Genomic DNA, 21,679 nt, shown 5'->3' with positions numbered 1-21,679 from the left:
AAGAAAAAAAAATTCTCCATATAATTCTAAACTCTTTCACATCTAAAACCCTATAATTATAGTTCTTTAAAACACTATAGCTAGATTTGAATAAAGCAAATTTCTTTTAAAATAAATATAATATATAGGGTACATGTCTATGTTTATTCAAATAACAAAAAAGAGTTTAAAAATCAAATAAAAGTTTACTTACATATATAATGAAGTAAAACTACGTGGTATAGAAAGAAACATCACAATAATGTGTTAATATTCAAAAAAAAGAAGTTATTTTTCTTTCTTTTTTTGAAGAATGTTTGTTTGAAGAGTCAAATTGTATAAATGGACATCAAAAAAATAGCAAAATATTGGTTATACAATTGCTATCATTACTTTTAATTTAGCATCTTTTAGGAATTAAAGGGTATAAGTTGAAATATTTTCATTTAGCTGCAGTCAAGCCAACATTGCAGGGGCATAATATTTTTTTCGTTGAAGAATATTAGTTTTGAATCATTAAATTATGTGAAAAGTTTCTCGAATTTCAACAAGAGGAATAGTGGTTTCTAATTGGTAGTTTCTATATCGATTTTCAAGTATAACAAAAAGTATATTTTGAAAATAAATGGTATGACACCAAATATTTTTTTTTTTAAATGTAAAAAATTATTTCAAAATGTGATTATTTTTTAAAATATAATGTAATTTTAAAATAAAAGGATAAGATATTTTTGAATTTTAGTAGAGAATTTTTAAATTATTATAATAGAAGTCATATCATGGATGAAATCAAGTAACCGAAATCTTATGGAATATTTACATAAATATCCAGCCAGATTTATTGTTGATCTTTTATAGCTGATATGCATAGATGATATACTGACGATACATGATTATACACGTATTATATATGGATTATATCTAAATTACACATTCTTTAATTTTTTAATTTAAGTGGTTAGGTGAGCACATGTTTAGGTTGATTAGATATAGCCAAAAGAAAAATATAAAATAATTTTAACCAAAGACTAAAAATATAAATAAATTTCTTAGACAATTTCTATTAAAAATCATCCTTTTATAGCGAAATGTTACAAAAGAAAGAAAGACATAAAAAATAAGATAAAAGAAAATAAATATGAAAAATAGAGATGACAACGAATTTCTTCTTCTCTTTATCTCTGTTGAGTATAAACAATTTGGAAGCTGATCTCATATTTAAAATATTTTTTTCAACTCAAATACATAGATTATAAGATAAGGATATCTTAGAATATATTTTTTTCTAATTTACATTGTGTGTCGTTTTCAAAAAAAAATACTATTACTAACAAACTGATATGATATTCGAATCTGAATTTAGATGCAATTTGAGTAGTTTGCATTGATACTAAGCCATGTATAGTGTCGAGAAAAAATTACTTGATAATTTTAAGACAATATGTGCAATGTTATATAATAACAATCAGCTAATTTAAAATTTAATGATTCAAAGAAAAAAATTGTATATATAGGGTATTCAAAATTTAAAATCTGTGGCTACAGATATCAATAAACTCAAAATAGAGCCATACTGAAATAAAGTTTCGAACGGCTAAAAAATTATTTAAATTTTTAGATAGTCTATTAAAGTGGATTTTAAATTAAGGATGATATCTTCACTTGTATCATTATAAAGCTAATCATTATTGAAAGATAATAACATACCAAAATAAAATTAGAATTTCAAAATAAAATATTTTTTGAAAGATAACAACATACCAAAGAAGAGTTCAAGTCATAGTAAAAGAGTCATGTCGTAACTAAAAAGTCGTTCATATTGTGTCAGCCTTTGTGCTTTGCCATAAATACGAGTTATTATTTCGCTTCGTGACTATTTTTAGGTTCCAATGACTCCAATAAGAATGGTGCAAAAAAAAAATCACTACGAGATTTGAAAAAATATTATTTTTTTTTTCATGTAGTATTTCTTAATTAATATCTAGCGATTATCTATAATTATATAGAAGGTTTAAATTTTAAGGTTATTTATATATAATTCAAATAACTCAGATGTTTAATATGGTCAGTGTCACATATCAAAATGGAGTCATACTGGAAAAAATAATTTCACTGGCTAAAGAATTATTTAAATTTTTAGATACCCGACTAAACTGAGGTTTTGAATTAAGGATAATATTTTTACTTCCATTATTATAAACATAATTATTATTGAAAAATAAAATTTTAGAAACTGAAATTTTAAAATAGAAATATTTTTTGAAAGATATCAACATACCAAATAAGAGTTCAAGTAGTAATACAAGAGTCAAGCCGTATCCAAAGAATCCTTCATAGTCTCAATCTTTGATTGTTTTGCCATAGATATGAGCTATTATTTTGCTTCCTGACTATTTTCAGGATCCAATGTCAAGCCGTATCCAAAGAATCCTTCATAGTCTCAACCTTTGATTGTTTTGCCATAGATATGAGTTATTATTTTGCTTCCTGACTATTTTCAGGATCCAAGGACATCGCTGAGAATGGTACCAAAAAAGAAAATAGAATTATAACTAGGAAATTTGAGAAATGGTTAATTTTTTTCATGTAGTGTTTCTTAATTTATAGGAGTATCCAATAATTATCTATATTTATCAAGAAGGTTTAAATTCTAAGACTATTGACACATAATTCAAATAAATAAATATTTGACATGATTAGTGTCCGCGTATCTTCGCGGGTGCTACTACTAGTAATAATAATAATAAATTTTAAAAAAAGCAGAAGGAAGTTTCCCGTCTAATCTTTACATAAGAACTTAAATGCCTGACAAGTGCCAGCAAAAGAGACCAATTATTAAAATGTAGAAATGTCGGAAACATGCCTCATAGCCTGCTACAATCATTAATTATATAAAAGATGTAGGAATGTATATAGGGAGTAATTTAAATTCAAAATCACTTGCAGTTGAAGATGTGCAACAAAGACAGAGTACTGAGGTTTTAAGTTTTGGCTTTTCTATTTTATTAATTTTGTATAGTACTAGCCCGGGATGAGGTTTAATGAAGCGATATCATCTAAAAATTTATGATCAATTCTAACTTGTTTGAGATTGAGGCATAATACTAGTAGATCTCGTTTATTTTATTGCATGAGTATTGTAATTATTATTTTATTTAACTGTTTTTGAAGTTTATACCAAATCAAAAACTATAAGAATCTATACTATATTAAAAGTACGAAGGTCTTAGTGAAATATTGTTCGCCTTTAATGTCCCTCTAAAAATAAACTTCACACTAAACAAAATAGTCATTTTATTATTTTCCTACTATTTAGAAATAGTCATTTAATTAAGTCCCTAATATTTTGGAATAGTCATTTAATTATATTTAAAGAAAATCGTTTAATTAGGACGTTGTAATCAACTAAAATTTTAGTTATTAGATCTTTTCTTATTTGAAATATGTAAGAGTTGTCGGTTAAATTTTTTACCTTATTAAAAAAAGAGATAAAAAAGCAATAGCCCTAGAAAAAAACGTTATACCTGGAAGACAGCATAAAAATTAATAATCCTAAGAAATGAAATAAAGAAACCTAAAATACGGATGAACTAATTACTCTGGAGTTTGCAATGATTTATTTAATAGAATGAAAAAGATTCATTTTTGAAACTTGAACCCTGAAAAGACTCGACAAAAAAATAATTCCTCAAGTATATATTATTTCAGTGGCTTTGCCTTTATTAATAAAGTGTATTTTTTATGACTTATAATTATTCTTCTTTCAATTATTTAACAAAAATTTCATATTTTCATAAAATGGAATGAAAGAATATATAAATCTAAGAGGAAAAACAAAGAGACACAATATCAGTAATATTCATTTTAGTTTTTTTTATAGAAAGTCATAATAGTTGCATAAATATATTAGAAAAAGGTGTTTTCGACAGAATTAAGAGGTATTAATGTGCATTTTAAAATTCAACGAGATTTATAATTTTGAATGATTTGAGTTAATACCCTAAAATCTCCCTAAACTATTACGTTTTGTCAGTTTCCTACTTAATCTATTTGGTATCCCTGTAATCCCCCGGAACTATATTTCTTTAGTTATTAAAAGCCCCCTCGTTACTTTTTTGGCAAAATGTATGAAATAACTCGTTTAAAGACGCGTGGAAGATGAAATTATCCATAAAATGGCCTCACCTGGCCGACTTCTAACGTCTAATTAGTGCTTTCTATTTTCTTTTTATTCCATATTTGTTTCTTTATTTTTACCCACTTTTTCATATTTTTTTTTACCTTTCTTCTTCCTTTCTCCTTATGGGTTCCATTTGAAACTTTTCTCTTCTCTTATTTCTTCTGAAATTACCTTTTTTATTCATTTTTTCTTTATTTATTTTTCTATAACTTCTCTTTCTTGTCAGGCCCTAGCTTTTTTAAATCCCAATTGTCTGGCTAAACCAAAAACTATAGTGAAATCAAAAGTTAGTGTAAAAAAAACTACAGTAAAATCAAAGATTAATGGTGAAAATCCAGATTGATAGAAGAGGTAACCATTGTTGGAGGAGATGGAAGAACAAAGGCTTTTACCTATTTTTTATTTTTGGTTATTAGTTCAAATCATTAAGTAAAATAATAATTAAATTATGCTTAACTAAGTAGCCACGTGTTGTAAACTCACAGTTTAAAATTAATTGGGAGCGTGCATCATACACAGCTGGAAAAAATCAACGAAGGGGTTTTTAGTAACTAGGGAGATATAGTTCAAGGGGGTTTTGGGGACACCGAATAGTTTAAATAGGAAACTGATAAAAATATGATAGTTTAGGATGGTTTTAGAGTATGAACTCATTTCAAAATTGTAGTAATTTTGATTAATTACACCTAATATTTAAAAGTTTGAAATTCACTTAATTTTTTACTTATAATTTCACGATGAATAATTTATGCTTGAAAGAATAAGGATGAGACAGATTAATATATATCCGAAGTAAGTGGGAGAAATTCAAAAATAGCCAGATTTATAATTGGTCGTTCAAAAATAGCTCAGTTTTAAAAGTAATCGAAATTTAGCCACTTTTTATGTAAAGATAAATTTGAGCGAAAACACTGTTCAAAACCCGAAAATACGCCAGTATATTATGCTGGAGTTCCAGCATAAGTATACTTGAACTCCAGCATATTATACTCCAGTTCCAAGATAATATGTTGGAACTCCAGCATCATATGATGGAGTTCCAGCAGAAGTACACTAGAACTCCAGCATAATATACTGGAGTTCCACCAAGTATACCGGTCTAGCATAATATACTGGAGTTTGGAGCACCGATGCTCCAGTCTCCAGTATATTATACTGGAGCCAGCAAACTATACCGGTCCAGCATAATATGCTGGAGTTCATACACAGGTGCACCGAACTCCAGTACATTATGCTGGACCGGTCACTGTTGCAGCAAAATAGTGGTTATTTTTCATTGACTTGGTAAACGCTGACTATTTTTGAATGACCAGTCCGAAAACTGGCTATACCGTGTTATTTCTACGAAGTAAGGTGTAATTAATTATTATTATTATTTCTTTTCATCTTCTATTATTATTGAATATTATTTAGTTATTTTGAGGTTTTTTTTTTCTACACTGAATTTTGTTCAACCATTTTGATTTTTTTTAAAAATTCCCTCGAAATAAGTTCTTCAAACATTAACACTCTCACTCTATCAGTTGGACTATTTCTTCTATTTAATATTTACAATTTTTCATTATTGTTAAATTCTCCCGATTTCTTAGGAAACTTTTTTTTCTTTTCAAATTGACCAATTCCGATCATTCGACTGAATAAGACTAAGAAAATAAAAATATTACTTTCTTCTAGCAAAATGAAATTTTATTTTAGAATTTAAATATCATCGATCCTCATATTGAACTTATTTGCCACAACAAAAAATAAAAGGTGAAAGAATAAAACTAAAATATATACGATAAGAACTGTTAAAATTAACTAAATGGATCCAAAGTTAGGCACTTTATTTTTGTTAAGTTTTATTTTATAACTCAATTACAAATTCTAAATATTAGTTTTTAAAATTTTAATTTCATTAATATGGGTACACGCGCAATGCGCGTACCCTAAGACTAGTTACAAATAAAAGTGTATAAACAATCATAATTAAGTGATGAAAATTTATATGCAAGATACATATACCATATTTATTTGCTTGGTCTAAATATCAGGTGCTTTTTCTGTACTTGTATTTCCCTTTGCTATAAATTATTAGAACATTGGACTTTCAGTTTTATTCTCGCAAAATAATCAAGTGTTTATACCAAATCATATCAGATTATCATGGTTAAGATACTTAATAAGATAAGATGCATATTAACTAATCGTAGTTAAGTAACACTCTGTTTGGATCATTGTTCCCCTTATTTTATAATGTATTGTGTTGTACTGTATCGTTTTATAAATATAATGTTTGGATAGATTGTATTGTTTGTTATTGTTAAATAATATTTTGCTGTTTGGTTTGACTGTATCGTACTGTACTGTCAGGGGCGAATGTAGAGAATGGAATACGGGTTCCCGGGAACCCAGTAACTCTTGCGTAAACCCTGTATTTATATTAAAAAATTTACCAAATATTTGTAAATATCTAATTGTGAATCCAGTTATTATTGCATATTAATTTAAAATTACGGTAGGAACCCATAAACCTCAAATCCTGGATCCGCCTCTGTGTACTGTAACTGATAAGTTGACTAAAATACCCTCAATTGTTTAAATATTAAATTTATCAAAAATTATGCATAAAAATAATTGAAAAAACAAAACAGAAGAAGGCAAAACACCTTAAGAAAGCACAACAAAGGAGCGAGACAGAAGAATGCAAAACAAAGGAGCACAACTAATTAGAATTGAGTTAAAAGTAAATTAGGAGACAAAATAAAACAGAAGACGGCAAAACACCTTTAACGCTGGTGTGAGCACGTGATTTTTGTTTCGCACGACAATCGCTCCAAAAGAAATAAAAAAATAATAATAATTGGCCCTGTTGTACAAATTTTGGATTTTTACATGGCACTTTGTTGGTTATTTACGATTTTTGCCCATTTTTACTTTATTAAAACAAAACACAAAAAATGTGTGTGTCATGCATAATTCGAACCGTAATCCGGTCGTTAAATAGAAAATCATAAATAGGCATCTTCGTCCGTGATTTTATTTTGTTTGATTTTACTTGTTTTGAAATATTTTAGTGTGTGTGCAAATAATTGTATTGAGTGTGTATTTAATTTTAATTTGATTTTTTGCTTAGTTTTGTTTTTAAAATAAAAAAAAAGAAAAAAAATCTTTTCTTCTTCCGGATTGGGCCAATTTATTAAAATTGGCCCAAAACAAACAACGTCCAAACCAGGCCTGCCCGGTCCAACACCAGCTGATACCCAGGGTGTCCAAACGACGCCGTTTTGGTCCAAACTGATCTGGGCCGTTGATCTCAGATTGATCAACGGCCAAGATCACCTCCCCATAACCCACTAATGGCCCCGACCCGTTTCCACCCGGACCAACCCAAACCCTTTACCCTCGAAACGACGCCGTTCCACTCAAGCCCTCAGATCCAGACCGTAGATCCAGATTGATCTAACGGTTGAGATCAACCCACCCATTAACTATATAAGCTCATAATCTTACCCTGCCCCCCCCCTATCCGAACCCCAGCCTCTCCGTCTTCAACCTCATCTCCATCAAACCCTAAGAGCCGCCCCTGTAACCTCCACCATGAAAACCGGCGGCATGGACGCCGGTGACCTTGCCCTTAACACCATAGAACCCTCGTGCCGTCCTGAACCCAAATCTACCAACCACGCACCTCGAATCCTATCCCACCTTCTCGAATCTTCATTTGAAGATTCGAGTCGGAACCTAATCTATACCGATCTGCCTTAAATTCATACCAGACACTCCCCAGACCCCCTCGTGACCAAACCATACTTGGTTTGGTCCGAATCTGACCAGGGAAGCACGAATCCCAGATCTGAGTTTTGAAACCATAAGGTTCCTCGTCACTGGTTCATACCCGTTCGAGCCAAAGAAATTAAGGTCTAATGGACCTTAATCGAAGTGTTTCTTCATCTGAGAAACACTTCGATTAAAGTCCGTTCAGCCTTAAGAAAGGTCTGTCCAAGTCCGAGTCAAGGTTTTGATTTTTCGAGATTTGAGGTGAGTCTTGCTTGCTTTTCTTTATTTCTGTTTGGTCCATGTGAGTGATTAAATGTCTGTTCATGTTTTGTTTCAATTTGTGTCTTTGAATTTTTACCAACTTCTGTTTGTCCACTTTGCCTGAACCACTGTGTTTGTTTGAATCCCTCCTTTATTCTGATAATGCGTGTGTATATGCTGTGCGAATAATTGAGCTCCAAATGTTGACTGATCAATTGGCTCCTCGAGTACCACTTTGCTTAGCCAGTACAATTCAAATCATGTGTCGATACTGTTAAATGTTTGATTTTTGGTTACGATTGTATGTGTTATGATTAATATAGTCGAGTCGACATGTGTCGTCAATTAGTTTCAGCTGTCCGAACAATAACAAATTGACTTACTTTTGCTAAGCATTTGTTGAATCAATTAAGAACCAGTTTTGTTTACTTATAGTTGTTGATTTGGATCAGTAATGTAAAAGGGATGTTTGGTTTAAGTTCTGAATTGGAGGGCATGTGCACTTATGCACAGCATGTGCATTGGTGCATCTCATGTGCTTTGTGCACAACCTGTGGCCTGCGTTAAAGGTTTTTCTTAAGTTTTAAATAATTTGACAGCATATGCTGTCAGATACATTCTGCTGCCCATACTCTACTTTAACCTCAAAAAATAATAAACATTACTTAAAGTGAGTCTGCCAGGGAATATCATGGGTTTTGTTCATACTTAATTAGCCAATTGGAATCTGAAAATGAAAGGCACATGGGAGGGGTATGGTGATATTCTAAACAGGCTGTTAAAAGGGGTAGTGTTAAGGTTTATAAAGGGGGACATCTAAGGGAGATAGGCAGACAGATATATAGAGAGATACACATAAAGGACAGACCTGGAGATAAGAGGGAATAGATATAGACAGACCTAAGAGAGGGGAGGGGAAAGAATACACACACTGTGAGGATATAAGAAAAAAGGGTAGCTGATAGAAGATACAAAGAGGAGAATTGGAAAGAGAGGGAGGGGGATACACACTGAGAGGTATACACACACAGACATACATAGAGAGACACAGGGAGAACCCAGACTGAATTTTTGAGAACTGAAGTTCTGGGGGAAAACAGTAAAAACTGGAAAAGGTCTCTTTCTGATAACTCAAGTATAAGTTCAAAACTGAGGACTGATATTGGATTCTTGAAAAGAAAAGAGATAGGGAAAGGGATAAACAGAAAATCAACAATTATTTCTGTCTCGTTTGTTTGATTCTCAGTCTTGTTCAACATGTTCGATCAACTCTGTTTTCTTTCAAGTATCAGCTGAGTTCATTGGTTGATTCATATTGTTCGTTTCTCCTGGATTTGGTCTGTCTTGGAGTATTGTTCCTACTGCATTGTTTGCTGCTACCTTTCTACCATTTCTTATCGGTTTCAACTGTATCTGGCACTGGGAATTGTCCTATTTGTACCTGCTGTTACTACTGTTGTTTGGTGTTGCTTCTATTGTCCTGCTGACCCCTTGCTTCTGCTGTTGTATCCGACATCCAGGTACATACTAAGATTTCGCATCTGATGTAACAATGAAAGCATGAAATCAAAGATATGCAGGAGTTTAATCATTCGTTTGCTGCAGTTACAGTTTTACAAATGTTATTAAGATCTGTGTAATTTGTTTAGTTTGTAATTCAATAAAAAAACACGTTAGATAGCCTTGTACTTAACCGTAGCTTAGTTCGTCCTAAATTGTGATTTCATTTGTTTAAGGGGTTGTCTAACGAGGAATGCATGAGTGTTCTTTAACACATAGATAATTAGGTAATTTTAAACTGACATTCCGCATGTATAGAAAAGATTGCTTTAAGCTTGCCAAATATGATGCTTTAGTTTTATTGAATCTTTGTAGATAGTTCACAGGATCCTATTCAAACTCTATTAGTAGTAGTTTCCGATAAGTTAATTCCACTGATTTGGTTTAAATAAGCAAGTTTCAAACTTAGATCTGAAGAACATTTATCATAAGCTTTTTAACAGTTTTATTAATCTTGTATGTTAATTTTCCCTTGACAATTTAGCAACATGCTCATCTATGAAATAAGGCACTAAACAATTCACGCCTCATAAAAATCAGATAATCAAGTAAGGATCCGAAGCTGGTCAAGCATGTAATTAGCACGTAATCCTTTCTTTTATTTTTAGAGACAAATGCATTAGAAATGTAGCCACTTTAGGATACCCTTTCTAAAATAGAGATGAGCCTCGCCAAATAAAAATGCAAGATTGCGGGGCCCTCAATAAACAACCATAATAATTATTTAGAATTCAGGATAGGTCGTTTAGTGAATTTCATGGCCTTCTACAAATAATAACGCGTTAGACCCTTTAGGCACGGCTTAATTAAATTACATTCTTAAACTCGGGTGCACATTGATGTGACCCAAATCCAAATCTCAACGGAGTCAAGATGTGTCGACGACCACGGGTGCATTGATTGTGACGTGGTTCGAGATGCATTTCCACGACGTTGCAATTCTATAAAAAATAAATGATAATAATAAAAGCGGTTTTAAACTTAATAAAAGCACGTAAGTCATAACATGTATTTAAATCAGATATTTAGCCATTATAACAATTTAAGCGACCGTGCTAGAACCACGGGATTCGAGGGTGCCTAACACCTTCCCTCGGGTCAACAGAATTCCTTACTTAGAATTTCTGGTTCGCAGACTTCATTTGGAAAAGTCGAAAATTTCCTCGATTTGGGATTCAAGATAAACCGGTGACTTGGGACACCAAAAGCCAAACCTTTCCCAAGTGGCGACTCTGAATTAAATAAATAATCTCATTTCGAATATTGTCACTTAAATTGGAAAAACTCCACCCGCGCATTTTAACCCTTCGGGGGCGGGCGCGCAAAAAGGAGGTGTGACAGCTGGCGGTAGAAGTTCTGGAAAAAAACAAAGTAGGTTATAGGTTGGAGATTTTGAGTTAAAATGGAAAAAAAAAAAAAAAAGCCAAAGGGTAAAATTAAATTTTGGAGTAATAAGTTAGGGCATAATTGAAAAGAAAAATAGGAAACAATCCCGCCATACCAAATCAGTTGTTTCAAAAAAGGGGACTTTTCATTGTTCTGGAACAATAGATTTAACAATACAATACAACCAATTTTAATGAAACAATCAAAACAAACATTATTTTGAAATAACAATACAATACGATACAACGGGAAACAACCATCCAAACAACCTGTAAAAGAAGCCTATGTTCAAATAATACTATTTATACATCTTCTAAACGCTCGATGCAAATAAATTTTTACGGTATTTTTTAGTGTCTATATTTGTCAATTAGAAGATCAGCCAAATTGCTAATCATAGTTTATCCATTTCTTCCCCTAATATTCATCTATTCTTCTAAATCAATTTGTGAGTACACAATTAAAGCTTATTTTATGTTTACATTGAATGTGTGACTCGATCTAAAACTTTCAGAGCCTCTTTATTAGCAATCTATCCGTTACCTTCGCACAACCTAAAAAAAATACTATTTCAGAAGATATACGATGAAGAAATACATATTTATACCTAAATCATATCAACTTATTATAGTTAAATAATTTAATAATTTAGTAAATGTCGTCTTCCTTTACAATAACTTCTTCCTTTCCTCTTCACCATACGCGATCATCCTCGGATCAGGAGATACATAAACTCAACATTTATAAATTTATATGCAAACATAATATCATGCATCTGTTAGTTTGATATAAACACTAATTGCCAATAAATCTTCACCAAATTTGTGGGTGTTAGCAGCAACAAGTACCCATGTTGACTTCATAAGTACTTCTTTGGACACGATAGAATTTTTATATCAGCTTACCATATGACGAAATACCTGAACTAAAAAATTGCAAATTTTAACTCGAAAGACAAAAATAAGTGAAAAAAAGTATTGGAGACCATATTATGTATAATGTATCTAAAAATATGTACTATACTTTAACGGTCAGTTACCCCGTTAAGATATTATTTGTAGCCATAATAATTCACTGCATAGCGCATCAATTATATGTGTTATGTACAAAGGAAAAATATGAAGAGTCACAAGTGCTTACAAATGAAGAAAAAAGTTAATAGGGTTACTTTTGAAATGGATAAAGTTGAAATGATTCCATAAAAAAAGAATAACCTTGTCAAGTTTATAGGTTAAAGAAAAAATTTTGTATCAGGATTGGTTAACGTATCATACACCATTATAGAATATTTCTGGATTTTTTATGCAATTCCTAAGAGTACTACAAATTTCTTTTCTTCGTGATTTCAAATAAAGGCTTGATACATACTACTGCATATAATTGATGTCCTATGTAGTGAATTATTATGGCTCCAAATACTGAGTATAACGCATATATTATATGTGCTAGCGCATATTTTAGCTGCGTTATACATAGTTCTTAACATTTTTTTTTACCTATTTTTATTTCTTGAGTCAAAATTTGTAACCTTTTGGTTCCAGACTCTATTATAAGTTAATGTTGACCACGTAGAAGATTCTGTATAGCAGTAGTACACAAAAACATAAAATAGGGTAAAATAATGGAGTATAACAGAAATAACCACACTAATCTTATCAAAATTTTCATAAGTAAAACTATTACCAAAAAGAAGGAGAGCGTTCGCGTAAATGATAAAATTATTTCCATATGATCAGAAGATCACGAATTCGAGTCATAAAAACAATTTTTTATCACGAGTTCGAGTAATAAAAATATTTTTTTTGCAGAAATACAGGATAAAACGACATACAATAGACCCTTATAGTTCATGTGGCTTTTAAACTATTACCAAAAACTCAAAAGTGAGCAAGAGCGCATATCTCAATGAAACAATTGACTATGACCTCTAACTTTAATGTCTGTCCCTAAAAGTGCAAAACCCAACCCAATCATCTATCTATTCATTGAATTAAACTATAAAAAAAACAATTAAATTCATTTGAAAGCAACGTCTCCTTACCCTCACATGCAAAAAGTCCAAACGAATGTGACCGTTATGACCATATCATATACTAGTACTAGTAGTAATAACTCTACAATAAAAAGTTAGTTCACACGCTCTGAATCTAACGGCCTTTTTTTCACTACTAGCCGTTTCATTTAAATAAAAACCTCTCTATTCATCCTCACAAATACCCATTAATTGTTTTTCTCTCTTCTTCTTCATTAATTGGTTCTTGGGGTTTTTTAAATGCTCTCAGTTTTCTGAGAGCTTTTTTTAAGTTTAGTACTGAAGGAAAAAAGATAGTTTTTTTTTCTTTATTTTTGGTGGGTGGTTGATTCTTTAAGAAAAACCAAGAAAAAGAAAAAAATGGGTGTATCTAATGAGAACAATCCTAGCATGATTAAACCCAGAAATGTGCAAGGTAATGTAGCTCAAAATAGTCATATTTTCAATTTTTTGAGCTTAAAATTAGTTATATACCAGTTTCTTGAAGACGGGTTTTTGAAAAGTTTTGATTTTTAAAATGTGGCTCTATCGGTCTTCTTTTTCTTAAATTTTCTTGGGTTTTAAGAGGTTAAAATCAGCTCAAATATATTATTACCAATTTCTTGAAGATGGGTTTTTGAAAAGATTTAATTTTGAAAATGTGTATTAATCTTTTTTTTCTTTCATCTTTTTGGGTTTTAAGAGGTTAAAATCAGCTAAAGATTATTATTACCAATTTCTTGAAGATGGATTTTTTGAAAAGTTTTCTCTTTTAATTTTTAGGTGGGGCAGAATTAGGTTACAGAAAGTTTGGAGTGGAGACAAGGAATAACAGAAGAGCATTAAGTGTGATTAATCAGAATTTTGTTGGAGCTAAGCCATACCCTTGTGTTGTTAATAAGAGAGGATTATCTGAGTAAATTCCCAACTCAAATCTTTATTTTTTTTCTCATAATCTTTTGACATTTTTTTGTTGTTTTTTTTTAGTTTTGTTATTCTTAGCTGATTTGTTTAATTTTCTTGATCTCAGTACTAACAAGAATCCTCCTGTTCCAGCTCATAGACCTATCACAAGGTTAGATATATAGTCAATTTTCCAAACTTTTGTTTCATTTATTAGAACTATTTTCTTGAAATTTGACATGTAAATATAAATTCTTGAAATGTAGGAAATTTGCTGCACAAATTGCCAACTCAAAGCAGCATTATCCTGAGGTACAACTCATAATCTCATGGTGCAAAAAAAAAATGGACGCTCTTTTTATTGGATTTTGCCGAGGGTCTTTCGAAAACAGCCTCTCTATCCTTCTAGGGCAGAAGCAAGGCTGCGTACATCTTACCCTCCCAAGACCCCCACTTGTGGCAATTCACTAGATTTCTTCTTCTTGTTGTTGTTACTCTCTTTATTGTATTTTCACGTAGTTTACATATTTACATAAATGTTTAATAGGAAAACAAGAAACCAAAGATAGCAGCTGAAGGTTTAAGTGTATATGAGGATGTAGCTATAGTAGATGTGGAAGAATATGAGGCAGCAGCAAAAGACCAGCCAGTTCCAATGTCTTTGGAACAAACTCAAATGGTAAGAGAATTTTGGAAAATTTTGCGATACTATATTTAGAGATCTTGGAATTTTAAACAGATAGTTCTTTTTTTTCTTTTTCAGGAGATTGAGATGGAGGATACATTTGAGGAGAGTGTGATAGATATTGACAGTAACGATGCGAAGAACCCGCTCGCAGTTGTTGACTATGTGGAAGATCTCTATGCCTACTACTCAAAAATGGAGGTAAGTCCAGATCAAAGTAGTGATTTCCTCATTAAGTTAAGTAACATAGGTGAATTTGGGATACATAGTCAGGGGCGGATCTACTGTATCTGTTGGGGTTCAATTGAATTCCCTTTGTCGAAAAATCATAATGTGCAGATAGGATAAAAACAATCTTTTTGTATATATACATAGTTGAACTCCATTTAAGTAAGGGAAGCTTCTAGTGTAGCATTGTGACTCAAAAAGCTGCTTTAGATCCAGGCTCTAATATGAATACCACAATGTACTTAAAATGATGGTTGGATTTATTGAAAGTGGTTAATCAATGCACTTAGATATTCTTTTTCCTTTTCTCAATGTAGAGTCTTGAGTTATTTCTAGGTTTAGGGGAAGCATTTCACATGTCTTGAATATTCACACAATAGGAAATTCAAGCTTTACTTGATGTATTTAAAGACTTAATAAAAGGTCCTCATCTGCTGAAGTTTAAAGTGGGAACCCAATGACTTTTGCGTAGGCCTGTATTTGTATTAAAAATTCATTAAAAGTATAAGAATACTTGGAACTGCCTCTGGTAACAAATCACTATGAAATAGTAGTCTTAGTTTCTTTTTACTGTTGTTTCGAAAGTTTTTGATTCTTTTCCATGGACAGAACCAGTGCAATCCTGAGTTTTTCAAGTTTAAATATTTCTGATGCACATGTTTGATCAAAGTAGCATCTTGATTGACTAAATAACTGTCATTATATTCAGGGCTGCAGTCGTATCTCGCCAGACTATATAGGACAACAGTTTGACATCAACGAGAGGATGAGATCTATACTAATCGACTGGCTCATTGAGGTACTTATATTCTTAATCCAAATTGAAGTAATAGGAGAGTGAAGAATGAAGTTTCTAAATAGTTCTAATAATTGCTTATTCTAAATGAAACAGGTACACCACAAGTTTGATCTCAAGGAAGAGACATTATTCCTAACTGTTAATTTGATAGATAGATTTTTGGAGAAACAATCTGTTGTGAGAAAGAAACTGCAGCTTGTTGGTCTCGTCGCCATGTTACTAGCGTGCAAATATGAGGAAGTTTCTCTCCCTGTGGTGGATGATTTGGTGGTCATTTCGGATAAAGCATACACAAGGAAGGAGGTTCTTGAAATGGTAGCTATAAGCGACTTTCTATCGATATTAACTATTTCCTGCATTTTATCTGCTTTCAAATTCTTATTAAAGATGTCTTCCATTCCTGCAGGAAAAATTGATGCTCAATACGCTGCAGTTTAATATGTCGGTTCCAACTCCATATGTTTTTATGAGAAGATTTCTCAAAGCTGCTCAATCGGATAAAAAGGTTAGCGATAGAGGAGAATTTTGACATTTTTAATTTTTACACTCTAGAGGCTGTTACATTCATTAACTCTGCATCCTGTTTACAGCTTGAGCTACTTTCGTTCTTCTTGATCGAACTTTGCCTCGTGGAATATGAAATGCTTAAATTTCCACCATCATTTATCGCTGCTGCTGCAATCTACACAGCTCAGTGCACATTTTATGGTGTTAAACAATGGAGTAAGACGTGCGAGCTGCACACTAAATACTCGGAAGATCAACTTCTGTGAGTGTAGTTACAACCTCTACATTGCTTGATGTTGTTTGCCAAATTTCTCAAGATTTCTCTAATTTAACATATTTTTGTTCCTTGCTTTTATAGGGAGTGTTCCAGATTGATTACGGGATTCCACCAAAAGGCAGCAACAGGGAAATTAACCGGGGTACATAGAAAGTACAATACATCTAAATTTGGTTATGTGGCAAAATGTGAGCCTGCTCATTTTCTTCTTGTGCAGACCCGATAATAGGAAAGGGCATGTATAGTTTTCGCTAACTTTACGTGACATCTGTAATTGGGTTGGTATTATTACATTGGGGGTGGGGTTACAGAACTAAAATAACTCAGCAACTGCTGTTGCCCCGCGGAATTTGACAACTTCTACTAGATATAGCTCTCTCATGCAAACGTTGTTTCACTATGTTCAATTTGAAACATACCTGAATTGTATTTTTACTTTTTACCACAAGTAATAAAAGATCTTAGATATTCTTCATAATTTCTCCCCACTTTGGCTTTGGCCTTTTATCAAGTAATTTTATATCACTCTGTATCAACAATATTGAAACAGAGCTAACGTTTTTGCGTCCTGATATTATAATGTCCTTCAACCGATCCTTAACTTCTTCTGTATAACCATTTGAATGTCTTGCAGCAATATCACCACTATGGAACCATCCTCCTCTAAAGGCTTTTTCTGTTGCTTTAACATCTTTTAAGTATCCACTCGTTACAGTATTCCCTCCAACATAAGTTTGCCCGTTGTCATTTGGCACCTTTGTCATTGTGACAGGCTTTTTCTGTTGCTTTAACTTCTTCTAAGTATCCACTCGTTACAGTATTCCCTCCCACATAAGTTTGCCCGTTGTCATTTGGCACCTTTGTCATTGTGACATCAACTTCCTGTAAAAAGAAGCGCTGCACTCCTTGCCTTGCTTTCAGAGTTAATCGTTCCTGAAGCAAGATGTGTACTCGGACCAGTCTCTGTCAGTCCATATAAATGAGTCACTCTGAATCCCAACTCCTCAATCTTGGCAATGATGAACCACCTGTTGTTATTTCAACCTTGGGATCTCTCTTTCGGAGAGACGCGCCTAGGCAAACGTTAGTGCAGCCAAGTCTCAAATAAGGCACCATCCATCGCAGTGAAACATTGGAAGAGTCCAAGCGTAAGTAGGCATTTATGTTGAGAAATGAACTATTGTAATGAAAGGGTATTATGGACATTACACACTAAGTTAGTTAGAGGTAGTTAAGATGGTTAATTAGTTAGTAAGTTCCAGATACTAGTTAGTATAAAACTACCTAATTGTCCTGATTTTATTTTTTAACACATTAGTAATACTACTGAAGATCATCACTTTCTCTATCCTTCTCTTCGTCTCTCTACCTAATCCGTAACAGATTATTTCATGGTATCAAAGCCCTTGCTCGAAAAATTTCGAAGCTGGAAAAACAACTAGTTAATTAAAGCCTTTCTCTAGAAATTTTGATTTGGGAATTCAAGAAATAGGTTCAATTAAAGAACAATTAGGAACCACAACTGGTGTTGATTCAGGGGAACGTGTAACCAAATCACAATGGCAACACGATGAATGGAGCGAATCCAGTCACCGGAGTTGATTACAATCATCTGTTGTTCTTGTCTCCGACAGATGTAAGTGGAATTCAGATTATCTCTTTTCAGTTAACTGGCATTGAAAATTACTCAGTTTGGCATAGATCTATGCGTGTTGCTCTGTTAGGTCGAAATAAATTAGGCCTAGTAGATGGAACATGTAAGAAAGAAAACTTCCCTTTGACAATGTGGAATCATTGGGAGCTTGTAAATGCCATTGTATTGTCTTGGATTATGAATTCTATTTCCAAAGGTTTACTAGGAGGAATCATGTATGCATCTAGTGCACAAGTAGTTTGGGATGATCTCTCTGAAAGGTTTAGCCAGATTGATGGTACAAGATCCTTTAATCTTCATAGAGAAATTGCTAATTGGAACCAAGGAACTTCGCCCGTGTCTGTATATTACTCAAGACTCAAAGATATGTGGGAAGAGTTTGAGGTACTAGTACCTTCTCCAGGCTGTGACTACCCAAATTCCAGAGATTTTGTGGTATACTTACAGAAACTGAAGCTATATCAGTTCTTGATGGGTTTAAATGGGTCATATGCTTATGATAAGTCCTCTTCCAACTTTGAACCAAGCATATGCCATAATTGTCAGTGATGAAAGCCAAAAATTAATGGCGGCCAATGCTGGAATATTAGGTTCAAACCCAGGCACAAATGCAGGAACATATGACACTGCATTGTATACAAGAAGTACTGAAAAATTCAAGAAGAACTATAACCTGTATTGTGACTATTGCAAACTTAAAGGTCACACCAAACAGAATTGTTATAAACTAGTGGGATATCCTCCTGATTTTAAACCAAAGATGAGAAGGGGAACTGGTATCAATGCAGCCTACAATGTGATTACTGATCATGGTGCTACATAAACTATAATCAGCTAGGGTACAATGAGGTTACTAATAACACTGTAAAATTCAACACCTCACAAAAACCTACAAACTACAGTCAATTTGGAGATCAGCAGACCTCGGGGCATCCTCAAAGTGCCAACTTAAGTCAGCTGGGAAATATTGGAACTTGTACCCTCAGCAAAGAACAATATGATCAGATATTGCAGCTGCTCAACAAAATGCCCTCTGTCAACTCAGGTGCCAGTTCTTCAGCAAATGTGGCAGGTATAAGGTATAAGCAATGCCTTATTAGCTACTAGCTCTTCAAGATGGATAATAGATACAGGAGCTACCAATCATATGGTAGCAGACATAGATTTGATAGACAGTTTCACAGTTAGACAGCCTCAATATCCTAAGAAAGTATATATGCCAAATGGGGACCTGGCCTATGTCACTCACACTGGAACTAGTAGATTATCAGATAGTATTTCAGTGTCAAATGTGTTTCACATTCCACAGTTATAATATAATATGCTGTCACTTGCTAAGCTAACAAAGGAATTACAGTGCTCAACCACTTTCTTTCCTGATTTTTGTATTTTTCAGGAGCTCTTCAGTGGGAGAATGAAGGGGATTGGTAGAGAAGACTGTGGGCTCTACATTTTTGAATGTTCAGAGACTAAGAAGAAAGAAGACATCTTGTTAGCTGCTAGAAGTGAAGACTCACAAACAAGTCTAAACATGACTGATGTAGAGTTGTGGCATAAAAGATTTGGTCATGTGTTTACTAAAGTGCTGAATAAACTCATTCATGTAAATACAGACATCATAGCTAGCAAGCTAGATAAGTGTACTGTCTGTCCATGTGCAAAACAGACAAGACTCCTATTTCCTACGGGTAGTATAAAGTCCTCTAAGTGTTTTGATTTGGTTCATATGGATTTTTGGGGTCCTTACAAAGTTGCCACTTATGATGAAATAAGTACTTCTTAACAATAGTAGATGATTACTCCAGAATGACTTGGGTTTTTCTACTAAAGCTGAAATCAGATGTATGTTACCTACAACATTTTATTACCTTTATAAAAACCCAGCATGACAAGACTATAAAAGTAGTGAGAACTGACAATGGAACTGAGTTTCTAAACTCGGTATGCAGTAATCTATTTCAAAAACTAGGAATTGTTCATCAAAGAACATGTGCTTATACTCTCCAACAGAATGGGGAGCAGAAAGAAAGCACAGGCATATCCTAGAAGTTACAAGAGCTACCAGATTCCAAGCTGGTATACCAATTAAATTCTAGGAAAAATGTGTTTTGGCTGTTGTATATCTTATAAATAGACTTCCAAGTCCAGTGATTAACAACCAAACTCCTTATGAAAGGTTATATCACAGAAAACCATCATATATCAACACTTAAAGATTCTGGGGTGTATGTGCTATGCCAAGATCATTAACCAACATGACAAGTTAATGACAAAAAAATCTAGCAGTTCACATGGGGTATACAGAGGTTCAAAAAGGATATATATTACATGATTTAACAGAGAAAATCTTCTTTGTCAACAGAGATGTGGTATTTAAAGAAGATGTGTTTTCTTTCAAACATCAGAAAACAAGCAATCAACCTCTATTCCCTAATCATGTGCCACTAGATCTTCAACACAGATGGTACTTAAACTCCCAGCAAACACAGACACCACTCAATACAGAACAGCCCATGGTCAGTGACATTAATTTGGAAAACACATACTCCAATACTAATGCAGACATGGAAAACTCAACTGTTCAGATGGATGACATATATCAAGACAATGATATTTCCTCACAGCAACTGCAACAACATACAACTAACACTTCATTACCAAATGCAGTTCAGCAGATACACAGCCAGTCACAAAGTCTTCCTAATAACACTTTAACACAACCAGAATATAGAAGGTCCAGCAGGGACAAACAACCTCTAATTTGGATGAAAGGTCCATCACGAAGTTCCATATGCCATCTCAAAATATATTTCATATGAACAACTATCTCCTACTTATCAAACCTATATAGCTGCAACTTCAATTGAAACAGAACCTACATCCTATAAAGAAGCCATCAGAGATTTTAGATGGATAGAGGCAATGAAAGCAGAAATTGATGCACTACAAACAAATCATACACGAGACATTGTGTCATTACCAAAAGGAAAGATACTTATTGGATGCAAATGGATATACAAAATCAAACACAAAGCTATAGAAGAAGTTGAAAGATTTAGAGAAATGTTAGTAGCAAAAGGATATAGCCAAAAGGAAGGGATTGACTATCAAGAAACCTACTCTCCTGTGGTAAAAATGAAAACAGTGAGAACAGTTTTAGCTATTGCTGCTGCAAGAAACTGGAACATACATCAAATGGATGTTTATAATGCATTTCTTCAAGGTGACTGACCTCTATGATGAAATCTACATGGAACCTCCACAGGGATTTAAAAGCCACAGGAGAATAAACCAGTATGCAGACTCATTAAATCCATGGGCTGAAACAAGCCCCTAGACAGTGGAATGCAAAATTAACTGAAGCATTTTTAAGGAATCAGTTTCAACAAAGCCAATTTGATCACTCTCTATTCATCAAAAGAACTTCAGAAAGAGTCATTATGGTGCTAGTTTATGTAGATGATATGTTAATAACAGGGGACAACTTGAA

The 21,679-nt window shown here is 33.0% G+C and overlaps 2 protein-coding genes across 2 annotated transcripts; both read left to right on the top strand.

Moving 5' to 3' along the window:
- The first annotated feature begins 13,280 nt into the window (after window positions 1-13,280).
- On the top strand, window positions 13,281-17,013 carry LOC104247823 (G2/mitotic-specific cyclin-2-like). The gene is made up of 11 exons (XM_009803947.2): window positions 13,281-13,572; window positions 13,920-14,052; window positions 14,167-14,211; window positions 14,306-14,351; window positions 14,587-14,718; window positions 14,803-14,925; window positions 15,662-15,751; window positions 15,845-16,066; window positions 16,158-16,256; window positions 16,342-16,520; window positions 16,617-17,013. Exons 1-11 carry the CDS (start codon window positions 13,518-13,520, stop codon window positions 16,759-16,761), a joined length of 1,269 nt encoding a protein of 422 aa, XP_009802249.1. The 5' UTR covers window positions 13,281-13,517; the 3' UTR covers window positions 16,762-17,013.
- Window positions 17,014-18,105: 1,092 nt separating this feature from the next.
- Window positions 18,106-18,738, top strand: LOC138878622 (uncharacterized). Its single transcript, XM_070158315.1, has one exon. It carries the CDS (start codon window positions 18,106-18,108, stop codon window positions 18,736-18,738), a length of 633 nt encoding a protein of 210 aa, XP_070014416.1.
- The last annotated feature ends 2,941 nt before the right edge of the window (window positions 18,739-21,679 follow it).

This window comes from Nicotiana sylvestris, chromosome 9 (genome assembly GCF_000393655.2).
Source record: "Nicotiana sylvestris chromosome 9, ASM39365v2, whole genome shotgun sequence".
In the NCBI taxonomy this organism is placed as follows: Eukaryota; Viridiplantae; Streptophyta; class Magnoliopsida; order Solanales; family Solanaceae; genus Nicotiana; species Nicotiana sylvestris.
This window is presented reverse-complemented; position numbering and strand designations above follow the sequence as displayed.

Coding starts and splice junctions, on each gene's coding strand:
- LOC138878622 (XM_070158315.1), top strand. CDS start 18,106: ATGAATGGAGCGAATCCAGTCACCGGAGTTGATTACAATCATCTGTTG.
- LOC104247823 (XM_009803947.2), top strand. CDS start 13,518: ATGGGTGTATCTAATGAGAACAATCCTAGCATGATTAAACCCAGAAAT. Junction 14,926..15,661: donor CCTACTACTCAAAAATGGAG/GTAAGTCCAGAT, acceptor CATTATATTCAG/GGCTGCAGTCGTATCTCGCC. Junction 16,257..16,341: donor CTGCTCAATCGGATAAAAAG/GTTAGCGATAGA, acceptor TCCTGTTTACAG/CTTGAGCTACTTTCGTTCTT.